Genomic DNA, 12499 nt, shown 5'->3' with positions numbered 1-12499 from the left:
GTATTAATAAAGTCTTCATATGTCTCACCCCTAACTGTTGGTCTATAATACATCTTTGCTAATCATTATGAAAAATGTTTAACCATATGTAATAACAACCTTAAAAATGTTTTTATTATTTTACTCAATAATTTTACAGTTAGAAATTTTTTATAAATAATCAAATACATGAAAATTTATGACTGAAACATAAGTTTTAATGGGTGGCATTTCAAGATATTTTTAAAATTAGAAGAAAGCATTTAAAAATAATTTTGTCTTCAAGTTAAAGTATAAATAATTAAGTACTTATTGACAGTGGAAAAATTGATTTTATTGGAGTTGTGTGTAAATTTTTTCATTTATTTAGAGTTCAGGGGGAAAAAGCAAAAATTAACTCTTACAAACTACAAGGTATATTTCCTTCTCAGGAATTCTGCAGTAGAAACTGTAGAACAAGAGCTTCTCTTTGTTGGATCTGAGACTGGAAAACTTCTGGCCATGAGAGAACTTGTTAAAAAGGTATATTTGTATTACCTTCTTGAATTTTGGTAAAGTTTGCCAAGACACATATTACTGGTGGGAGGCTATTACAGTGGTAGCACTGTGTATCATCATCATCTTGCCTCGTATTCAGTAATCCACTGGTAAATTGATAAGAAAGTACATTGTGCTAACTATATGATCATCCTGCATCGTATTTAGTAATCTAGGAGTAAATTGTTAAGAAGCATGTTGTCCCAACTCTTATCCCAAGGGACAGAAGCTTGCCTCTCAGAATATGGTAAGTTGTCTTTTAGCAGCTCAGATTAGGCTAGGAAACGATCTGCTGCCCTGAGAATCTCATTTTTCCACATTTGCCTGCTCCATCCCTCTGCTGGTTTCTTATAGAAGAACTGGGGTGTTGTAGGACACTGAGTGGGGTTTTCTGTTTTTATCCTTTCAGTAAGTACTGAGTAGAAGCCATAGTTAAAAAGTACTGAGGTGTCAGCGCTGGGCAATACAAGAAATCTCCTAAGCCCTGCCCCTGGAATTTAGTCTTATTTAGAGGGATAAAATAAATACGCTTGTGTAACATAGTCTCTGGTAAAGTGTCCTAAAGGGCTAAAGAGTACTTTTTTAAGCATCCATATAGTCATAATGGGGCCACCAGGGTGAGCCAAATTGGTTGAGCCTTATAGAAGAAATGCTACTAAACTGATCCTTGAAGGATTTTCAGGATAAAACGTGGAGGGGAAGAGCATTGACGGCTGGGGGAGCAGCTTGAGTAAAGCCTTAAGAGGTGGAAGTGAACACCATGTGTTTGAAGACTAATGAAGCAGTTACCTATCTAAGGCAAACAGTTTATAGTATGGAATTGAAAACCAGGTTGGACAGGAAAGCTGGGGTCAGGATATTTTTGAAGAATGTGACTACATAATTTTGTTTTTGAGACGGAGTCTCGCTCTTTCACCCAGGCTGGAGTGCAGTGGCGTCATCTTGGCTCACTGCAAGCTCTGCCTCCTGGGTTCACGCCATTCTCCTACCTCAGTCTCCCGAATACCTGGGACTACAGGCGCCTGCCACCACGCCCGGCTAATTGTGACTACATAATTTTTAAGGAAAATTAGTTAAACCGTAATATGTAAGGTGAATTGTAATGGGAAAGATGGAAAGTAAGGAAACCAATCAGACTTTTAAACTGGGGTAGGCAGAGATGAGGAAGAAATAAGGGCAGCAGCCTTAGTGGTGGGACATTAAGTATAGTTGGAGGATGAAAGGGAAAAGTTTGCAAGTACCTGGCGACTATAGAAATGGTTTGCTTTAGTGGTTAAGACCATGGACGCTGGAGCTAGGCTACTTGGGTAGAAGTTCTAGCTCCACCACGATAGCTTTGCACAACTTAACCTCTCTTCCACATTTTCCTTGTCTGTAAAATGGGATAATAATATCTACCTCATAGAGCTGTTTTACTATTAATTCATTAGTACAAGCATAGTACTTATTATATAATAGTGCTTGGCACATAGTAAATGCTAAATGTATTTTATTAATATGCTTAAGAGAATCATTTGGTACTAGGAAATTTAAGGTTTTCCAGGATATTCCTTGGAGATTATACACCAGAGATTTTTAGCCATGTATGAGCTTTGGGAGGTCTGCAAACCCTGTAAAATTATACGTAAGATTTTTGTGTGAATGAGTGGTTACTTATTAGAAAGTTTCTTAGCTTTCATTAGATTCTGAAAGAGATGTTTAAGCCATCATAAAAAGGCTAAGAAACTCGGCCAGGCGCGGTGGCTCACCTCTGTAATCCCAGCACTTTGGAGGCTGAAGCAGGCGGATCATTAGGTCAGCAGTTCGAGACCAGCCTGACCAACATGGTGAAACCCCGTCTCTACTAAAAATACAAAAAGTTAGCCAGGCGTGGTGGTGCGTGCCTGTAATCCCAGCTACTCAGGAGGCCGAGGCAGGAGAATCGCTTGAACCTAGGAGGCAGAGGTTGCAGTGAGCCAAGATTGCACCACTGTATTCCAGCCTGGGCAATGGGGCGAGACTCCGTCTCAAAAAAAAAAAAAAAAAAAAAAGGCTAAGAAACTCTAATATGAACAATTAAAAAGATAGAAAGCTAGTTTGAGAGAGAGTAAGGGTTTGATAGTGTAAATGTAAAAATAATTTGCTTAGATGCGCGGACATCAGATGTAGTAAAAAAAAAAAAAAAGTTTACTTAGAGATAGTAGTAGAGATTCAACTCAGTAAAATAAAGATTATATTGAAAGAACTGAGAACCAAGGACTAAGCTTGGGGAGAGCACCAGAATTAGGACAAATAATGAGTTAATGAGGGATGAAATACCACCTGTGGGGTTCAGTATACACCTTTGGGGTGATGGGTACACTAAAAGCCCAGATTTCCCCAGTATGCAATATATCTGTGTAACACAATTGCACCTGTACCCCTAAATCCATAAGAATAAAAAAATTAATTTCACCCCAAAAAACCCAATGAATTAAAAATATAATTATTTCATTTTAAGCAGAATAAAAAAAGTTTTGAGGCACAGAAGTCAAGAGATGATTATTTCAAAGTTTGGGCATCTGTTATCGTAGGCGGTGTAGGGGGATTGATTAGACAACATTATTGGAATTAGCAAGATGGAGAATATAGTTCAAGTTGAGTGGAAATAACCAATTGGAGAGAATGGTGACGAAGATGGAGGCAGAGTTAGACCATAGCCCAAGAAATTTAGCCAAGAAAGTACACTAAATTGAAATGGGTTCTTAGAAGCTACAATCAAATTATGAAATAATGACCAGTTGTATTCTTGATTGAGTTATGTACGCCAATTTTTGCCTTCTTTTAGGGTTTCAATCCACCTGTTCTTGTTTTTGTTCAGTCCATTGAAAGGGCTAAAGAACTTTTTCATGAGCTCATATATGAAGGTATTAATGTGGATGTTATTCATGCAGAGAGAACACAACAACAGGTAAAATCAAATATATACTTTGAAACTCAGAGGAACTACTTGATTTTAAACTATTGACATTAAATTTATGAAGTACCTGTTTTCATTCTAAAACAATTTAATATATATTCTGTTAACCAGAGAGATAACACAGTCCACAGTTTCAGAGCAGGAAAAATCTGGGTTCTGATTTGTACAGCTTTGCTAGCAAGAGGGATTGATTTTAAAGGTGTGAACTTGGTGATCAACTATGACTTTCCAACCAGCTCAGTGGAATATATCCACAGGATAGGTGAGTTGTCTTTTTTTCCTTCCCCTCTGTCACCCACTGATCTGTGTTAGGACCTCTGCTATTCCCTGCGCATATGCTCACTTCTTAGTGCTGTGAAAATCCAGTGACTTTTATAAATGAATTTTGAGAGCCTCCTTCCCCCCAAATGTGTTTTTTAATGGTCTAATTTTTCTTAGGTCGAACTGGAAGAGCAGGGAATAAGGGAAAAGCAATTACATTTTTCACTGAAGATGATAAGCCATTATTAAGAAGGTAAATTAGAAAAAATAACCTAGTGTTATTGGCAAAATTGCTTCATTATTCTTATATGTATATTCAATTAAGAGATAATTACAAAATGGCTATGTCCCAAATTCTACTGATAATGGTGTTAGTTGACCAAATTTTAGCCATGGGAAAGGAAAAATGATCAAAAGGCCTTGTTTTTGCCCTTCCATTATTAGAATTTGGAAATACATATTCAAAGTGGAATGTTCATTGTAAGTTTCAGACTCATAGGACTCTTTCAATGGTTGATGTTAGATTTTAATGTAGAAGATGAGTTTCCTGCAGTTTGACTGCCTACAGTAATTTTTGGTTGATGATGATTAACACTTCACATTTCTAGCTAATGAAATCTAGTTTTGGCCAAAGGGGGTTTGTACTTAGATCTGTTTATCAGTTTTGGTAAATATTTTAGTTGTGCTTTCTGAGCTTTGGCTCTGCCACCTGTCAGCCTTTGTATCGCTTTAAGCGGATTCAAATGTGCGTGTGTAGAGGGATATATTCCAACAACCTAGATCCACCATAGGCCTCAGCAACTCCAAGCATGTGAATCTCATGACCCAAATATTAGTGTAACTATGCACCTCAGTTTTCCATCTGTGAAATGAGGATAGTGATAGTATTTACAACACAGGCTTGTCGTGAAGAGTGAAGAAGTTACTATACACAAAAAACTTGGCAACAGTGCCAACCCCATAGTAGGCACTTTCACTTAATGAATTTAAGCTTGACTCTGGCTTCAGTCAATGCTTCCTCCAAGATTGAGTTTACCAGCTTTATAGGGCTTGATAAATGTTGAAATAGCTGCTATCTATAGTTATTTATCAGTGCATTAATTTCAGCCCAGTGGATAGTTCTCTCTGTAATCCAATGTGCTTACATCAGGTAATAATTGAGAATATATCAGAACACTTTGTGGATTACTTTGTGTAGTTTTAGTTCCCTGGAAGGTTGTGCAGAGGGTTTACATTCATAAACATCAATTTAGCAAAGATACAAGTTTATGTTTATGGGTTTCTTTTTCAGCGTTGCCAATGTTATACAGCAGGCCGGGTGTCCTGTACCAGAATACATAAAAGGTTTTCAGAAACTACTAAGGTACAATCTTGAATTTACCTTTATCTTTGTCTGTCTCTTTGTATATACATTCTTTTTTTTTTTTCTTCTTGCTCTGTTGCCCAGACTGGAGTGCAGTGGCATGATCACAGCCCACTGTAGTCTTGATCTCCTAGGCTCAAGTGATCCTCCTGCCTCAGTCCCCTGAGTAGCTGGGACTACGGGAATGTACCACCATGCCTGGCTATAATATTTTTTAGATTTTTGGGGAGTAGAAATGGGGTCTTGCTGTGTTAACCAGGCTAGTCTTGAACTCCTGGCCTCAAGTGATCTTGCTATCTTATATCTTTGCCTCCCGAAGTACTAGGATTACAGACATGTGTCACTGCGCCCAGTCCAAAACTGCTTGTGAATATTACATGTTATTTCCTTGCCAGTTTTTTATCCTTTATTTATTTATTTTTTTTATTTTTTTCCTTGAGATGAAGTCTCAGCTCATTGCAACCTCTGCCTCCCAGGTTTAAGCAGTTCTCCTGCCTCAGCCTCTCAAGTGGCTGGAATTACAGGTGTGCGCCACCACACCCAGCTAATCTTTGTATTTTTAGTAGAGATGGGGTTTCACCATGTTGGGCAGGCTGGTCTCAAACTCCTGACCTCAAGTGATCTGCCCGCCTCAGCCTCCCAAAGTGCTGGGATTATAGGCATGAGCTACTGCACCTAGGCTGATCCTTGAAATTTTAAGTATTCTGATTCTTTTAAAAGTATTCAGTATAAGTAAAATATGCTGAGAATTATCTTAGTTCATAAAGCTGGTAAAAAAATTGATCAAAATCAAACTCTGTTGCTTGTTGACATAGGATATAAGGTTGGCACAGGACATATTTTAATCACAGTCAGTAGCTTTTTAAAAGGTTGATTGAATTTATCATCCCTTTGAGTTAGCTCTCTAAATGCTATTAGATGATCTCGTTTATTAGTTACAGCCCCACCTTAAGCCAGTAAATGGTTTTAAAAAATGAATTTTGTGGCCGAGCATGGTAGCTCACGCCTGTAATCCCGGCACTTTGGGAGGCCGAGGCGGGCAGATGACCTGAGGTCGGGAGTTTGAGACCAGCCTGACCAACATGGAGAAACCCCATCTCTACTTAAAATACAAAAAAAATTTAGCTGGGCATGGTGGTGCATGTCTGTAATCACAGCCACTAGGGAAGCTGAGGCAGGAGAATCGCCTGAACCCAGGAGGCAGAGGTTGCTGTGAGCCGAGATTGCGCCATTGCACTCCAGCCTGGGAAACGAGCAAAACTCCGTCTCAAAGTAAAAAAAAATGAATTTTGTGATCAAGGATCAAAACTAATTTTAGCTTTAACTCGTCTAATTGAAGTTGCACTTAATTTGTTTCCTCTTTTACTTTGTAACTTTCAGCAAACAAAAGAAAAAGATGATTAAGAAACCATTGGAAAGGGAGAGCATTAGTACAACTCCAAAATGTTTCTTAGAAAAAGCTAAGGATAAACGGTAAGTATGTGGTAAGAAAAATGGCTGTTTGACACCATCATAAAGTTATAGTAGGCATTATTTTTCCTTAGGTAAATTTTTAGAAGTAGAATTGATACTACAGTCTGTTATAAAACGTGACAAAAATAATATATTTTAGGTTGCCTGTAGTTGGGGAATTTGTTTGTTTGTTTGAGATGGAGTCTCGCACTGTCGCCCAGGCTGGAGTGCAATGGCGTGATCTCGGCTCACTGCAACCTCTGCCTCCTGGGTTCAAGCCATTCTACTGCCTCATCATCCCAAATAGCTGGGATTACAGGCTCCCGCCACCGCACCCAGCTATTTTTTTTTTTTTTTTTTGTATTTTTATTAGACACGGAGTTTCACCATGTTGGCCTGGCTGACCTCAGGTGATCCACCTGCCTCAGCCTTCCGAAGTGCTGGGCTTACAGGCGTGAGCCACCATGCCCGGCCAGGAATTTAATATTGGAATTTTTCTGTATCAATATGTTGATGATCTGTTTTTTTTCCATCTTGGAAAATATTATTTCAGTTCTCTATAAATTAGAATTATACTGCCCACCTTCTCTACACAGCCCACATTAGGACATGCTACTAAGGCCAATAGTTAGGACCATTGACTTACATGGATCTAGTCTTTGAAGCTCCATATTCTGGGCAGGATTTCAATATGATCTCAGGCTTATGCAGATGCACATTGTAACACCTGTAAAAAGTATTACTTAGGTAAATTTGTGCTAGCTTAGCTGAGTTTTATGAGGATATTATAGTTTTTTAGCATACATATAGGCTACCTTATTTTGCCCAGTACTACTAGGAAGCTTTATATTTTGAAAAGGATAGGCCAAGATATTTTGAACAGTTATACTCTTTCCACTATTTAAGGAAAATGGCACTCTTCACATTCTACCAGAACCAGGTTATTATATACTCTAATAGAATTGTTCAAGTCTATAATTTATTGTTTTTTTTTCCCCTGAGAGTGCTATCAGTGGCCTAGGATATTACCATTGTGAAATATGCTAATGCTTATTTCCAGTTACCTCACATCTGTTCTATGGAAGTCATTAGAAAGAAACTTTCCATCAACCAGTAGGCATTTACCAAGTTGTTCTGCAAGGTACTTGGTGGTGGTAGGGTATACAATTGAATATAAAATGCGACTCCTCTCCTGAAGTTAGGGAAAGAAGATTGGTGTACATGACAGAAAATTAGAGACTGGTTTTTAAATAAAATAGGAGTTAAGAGAAAGAAGATTGTGAATTGGTGTGGTTACAGAAGTTTCAACAAAGTAGAACTATCTTTAAGGATAGATAAAATTTAGGCATGGAGAAGGGAACAAGAACAGAGGCATGAAAATTAGAGTGTGCTTTGTAAATAAGTGAACAAGAGTTTTCACATGTTGGTATTGACTATGAGGAATAAAAGTGAGTTCAAATATACAATGTATATATAGTGTCCCAAAATTTTATCATACTTTTAAGTTTTAATAACTTGGGAAGGGTAAGTGCTACAAACTGAAAAAAGTATATTTGAATGATCAATCCTTTTAATTCCATTTGTACTTACTCAGTTTTGGGAATGCTTCACAATCACATTTACTTTTTTTTTTTTTTTTTTTTTTTTTTTTGAGATAGAGTCTTGCTCTGGCACCCTGTTGCCCAAGCTGGAGTGCAGTTCAATCTCGGCTCACTGCAACCTCCACCTCCCAGATTCAAGTGATTCTCATGCCTCAGCCTCCTGGGTAGCTGGGATTACAGGCACCCGCCACCATGCCTGGCTAATTTTTTTGTATTTTTACTGGAGATGGGGTTTCACCATGTTGGCCAGGATGGTCTAGATCTCTTGAACTCCTGGCCTCATGTGATCTCCCACCTCAGCCTACCAAAGTGCTGGGATTACAAGTGTGAGCCACTGCACCTGGCCAACATTTTTAAATTTTAATTTTCTGTCGCAACAGTTTCTGGGTGACACTTAGACCAGTGGATTGGTAGCGAACCTTGTTATGCTTGGCCACTTTGGTCACCTAATCTGTCTTAATAGATTTGTTGGTGGTAGAGGAGTGGGTCACATCAGAACTGTTGTGCATGCGTTACTCTTCAGATGGTCTTAAAGCCAAGATAACAAATGCAGTCCTTTCAGGCACTGAGCAGCAACTGATGAAAGTTTTTACAAAGGTCAAAAATCAACCAGAACATAAGATGGTGGCTATGTTGAATTTTAATAAGATACATCAGTATTTTAAATAATTATACTTTAAATGCTGATTTGTTTTTGTTTTGAGATGGAATCTCTGTCATTAGGCGGGAGTGCAGTGGCGCGATCTCGGCTCACTGCAACCTCCACCTCCCGGGTTCAAGTGATTCTCCTGCCTCAGCCTCCTGAGTGGCTGGGATTACAGGCACGCACCACCATGCCCAGCTAATTTTTGTGTTTTTAGTAGAGATGGGGTTTTACCACGTTGGCCAGGGTGGTCTTGATCTCCTGACCTTGTGATCTGCCCGCCTCGGCCTCCCAAAGTGCTGGGGTTACAGGCATGACCCACTGCGCCCAGTCTAAATGCTGATTTTTATAAGTTTATAGCATTTCTACTTCTGGGGTTTTTTGAGACAGGGTCTCAGTCTGTCACCCACACTGGAGTGCAGTGGCACAGTCAGGGCTCACTGCAGCCTTGACCTCCTGGGCTCAAGCAGTCCTCCCACCTCAGCCCCCTGAGAAGCTGGGACTACAGGCTTATGCCACCGTGCCTGGCTAATATTTTTTATTTTTAGTAGAGATGGGGTTTCGCCATGTTGCCCAGGCTGGTCTCAAACTCCTGGACTCAAGCGATCTGCCTGCCTCTGCCTCCCAACGTGGTGGGATTACAGGCATGAGCCACTGCACCTGCCTTCTTCTGAGGTTATTAAAACTTAATTTGTACTAAGGCTTTGAAGACACTTGATATAAATCTTGTCATATCAGCCCCCTGCTTAAGGTGCTTTGGTTGTGTCTCCATTTTCTTCATATGTAAAGGCCATACTACTAAACATAGCGTACAAGCAAGACCCATCATGATCCAACTCTGGCTTACCTCTACGCTATAGATGTTTCCTTAATGATCCCACCCATGCCTATAGGCTCAGCTCATACTTCTATGCTGATAGCTCTAAAGGTCTTATCTTCAGCCCCAACTTCCCCATTGAGCTACAAACCTGAATCCTTGTTGCCTAGTGGACCTCACTTCAGGCACCACAAACTCAGCCCCATGCAGTGAGTGGGGGAGGAACTGGATTTGGAGCCAGAAGAACTGGTTCTAATATCTGCTTCCCTGTGTAGAGTTGGGATTTGGGATTATATGAGTTAATATACACCAAAGAACTTTGTATTACTGTAATAATAGTTTGCAAACATTGATTATTTTCTCAAAACTTTTTTCCTTTATCTGTTACCACTTAATGACATTCAGCCTTCACTAGGCCATAGGATCAGACTGATAGGATTCGTGTCTAACATGGATTGCCAGTGAGTGATGACTGGCAAGTTCCTCAACCACTCTGTGCCTCATTTTCCTTGTCTGTAAACGGAGGATAATAATAGAATACTCCTCATAAGTTGTTAGGAAAATTACCCGAGTTAATACATGTAAAGCACTTAATAACTGTTTCTAGCACGTAGTAAGCACTGAATCAATGTGAACTCATTAGGTCAGGATCCGAATCTATCTGTCATACCATGTAGTAATGTAGTTTACTGTGATGGTTCTGCCTCACTTAGGTGATTGTGATTTTCTAAAGGGCAGAGACCATGTCTAATGCATCTTTGTGTTCCTAGTACCTCATTATTTGATACACAGTAGGTTTCAGTAAATGTTTATTAAACTGTTGGTAGGGTTATGGAAAGTAAATATATGTAGAATTTTTTATTCAATTTTCCTTACTTTGCTCTTTACAGGAAAAAGGTCACTGGTCAGAACAACAGGAAGAAAGTAGCTCTTGAAGACAAAAGTTAAAAACAGACTTTAAAAATACTGTCCCAGAAATGTAATTTTATGATCCCAGCATGAATGTTGTTTTCATGGAATACTTGAAGTCTTACAGTCACCTGTATCAAACATTTGAAATCAACTACAAGTACATAGGATTGGTGATAAATGATCCTAAACTATCAAGTCAATTTCAATTTGTAGGTGCCTTTTTTTTTTTCCTGTAGACATGAGGGTCTCGCCATGTTGCCCAGGCTGGTCTTGAACTCCTCACCTCACACAATCCTCCTGCCTCAGCCTCCTGAGTAGGTGAGATTACAGGCACAAGCTCCTGCAGCCAACTCTGTAGGTGACTTTTAAATGATTATACAATGGAAATAACATTCATTAACATTTCTGTGGTTTGAATCCAGAGAGATACTTCTTATAGAAGAACAAATGTTTATGCTAAAAATAACACCAAAATGTGGTGAACTCTTAAGGACTTTTCCCTTCAAGTGTGAAGGAAGGTGTGATGAATGCTGTGGAGAGGCATCTGGAACAGAAATTCGAAATAAAGCCTTGACATTAAATACCCCTTCCAGTGCTCACTTTGTGGATGGTAGCATGGGCTGTCTACCAAGAAGAAACCTGCTGCTCTCTTAATTTTAATATTTCCTAATTTGTTGATGGCCTTTTGTGTTGTGAACCGCAACAAAGAGAGGCCTCTTCTCTGGCTGGTTGTTCCAGTTCCCTGGGATTTTAAATTCTTTGGTCTATTAAGTATCCTCGTATTGGATACTTAATACCTTAGCACTGTCATAATGTTGTACAAGATCATGATCAGCTTCTCCCTTTCTTCATTTTCTGTCATTTAACCATGTTCTTTCCTGTCTCTTTCCATTTAAGATATTTTATTTGAATACTGATAAACATTTTATCCTGATAAGGAAGAATGTTCTTGTTACTTGATATACCTCTGTCTTCATTCTCTTACAGCTTATCTTTCCTTAGGTTGATGGTGCCTCATTTAGTAAGTAGATCTCTACCTAAGCTAAAGGATTATGATCATATGGTGTTGGAGACTATTAGCTATTAGATTTTTCTCAAATATGAGTTTTGTACGATGGGATGAAAAATTGACTTCATATACGTAAGACTGGTGCCTAAGAATGACTTGAATGTTACCAGTACTACCACAGAACTATAATATACATTACCTTTTCTCAGCAGCATTTGAATTCAACTTATTTATTTCCTCTATTTGTAGCTTTTTGTTCTAGAGTCAGAACAGGTGGACTTTGCTTTGAATATTTTAGATGGGACAAAAATTGTTCATCTTCAGAATTTATTTAAAGAAAGACCTACTGGTACAGGGTGTAAAAATACTTACAAGAATATGATTTTTTTATTTGTTCATGCAAACAGATCCTTTACCCAATATATATTCTGGAGGTAGGTATACTGATGCAACCCATTTGCCAGCTGTGTGACTTTAAGTAAGTTCTTAATTTCTCAGAGTTTCAGTGTTCTCATCTATGAAATTATGTCTCAAATTGTAAGTACCTAGCACTGTACCTGACACATAGTAAACTCACAATAAATATTTCTTTAACAAACATAGATGTTGTTAGGAATACAGGCTTGATAACACAGTGCTTACCCTTCCAATGTAATGTTAGAGATAAAGGAGCAAATAGAGTCACGCATCACTTAATGACAGAGATATGTTCTGAGAAACGCATCGTTAGGTGATTTTGTCATTGTGCAAACATCATGTTGTATACTTCCACAAACCTAGATGGCATAGCCTACCAGTACACCTAGGCTATATGGCATAGTCTGTTGCTCCTAGGCTGCAAACCCATATAGCATGTTACAGTCCTGAACGCTATAGACAGTTGGAACATGTAGACTTGTATAAACACTGCAACACTTAACCTATACTAAATTTATTGAAAATATTTTTCTTGGCCAGGCGCGGTGGCTCATGCCTGTAATCCTAACA

General features: G+C 38.7%; 1 protein-coding gene across 1 annotated transcript in view; it reads left to right on the top strand.

Annotated features, from left to right (window-relative positions):
- The window catches only part of DDX52 (DExD-box helicase 52), a 32184-nt gene extending 21100 nt beyond the window's left edge, over window positions 1-11084 (top strand). The window contains exons 9-15 of the mRNA XM_055257089.2: window positions 411-501; window positions 3323-3445; window positions 3566-3716; window positions 3893-3968; window positions 5007-5078; window positions 6459-6551; window positions 10482-11084. Coding sequence (XP_055113064.1) covers window positions 411-501; window positions 3323-3445; window positions 3566-3716; window positions 3893-3968; window positions 5007-5078; window positions 6459-6551; window positions 10482-10539 — 664 coding nt within the window. The 3' untranslated portion in view covers window positions 10540-11084. The remainder of the gene's footprint in view (window positions 1-410; window positions 502-3322; window positions 3446-3565; window positions 3717-3892; window positions 3969-5006; window positions 5079-6458; window positions 6552-10481) is intronic.
- Window positions 11085-12499: the final 1415 nt, after the last annotated feature.

The sequence above is a fragment of the Symphalangus syndactylus genome, chromosome 20, assembly GCF_028878055.3.
Source record: "Symphalangus syndactylus isolate Jambi chromosome 20, NHGRI_mSymSyn1-v2.1_pri, whole genome shotgun sequence".
Lineage (NCBI taxonomy): Eukaryota > Metazoa > Chordata > Mammalia > Primates > Hylobatidae > Symphalangus > Symphalangus syndactylus.
Note: the sequence above shows the minus strand (reverse complement) of the source record. Positions and strands in the feature narration are given on the sequence as shown.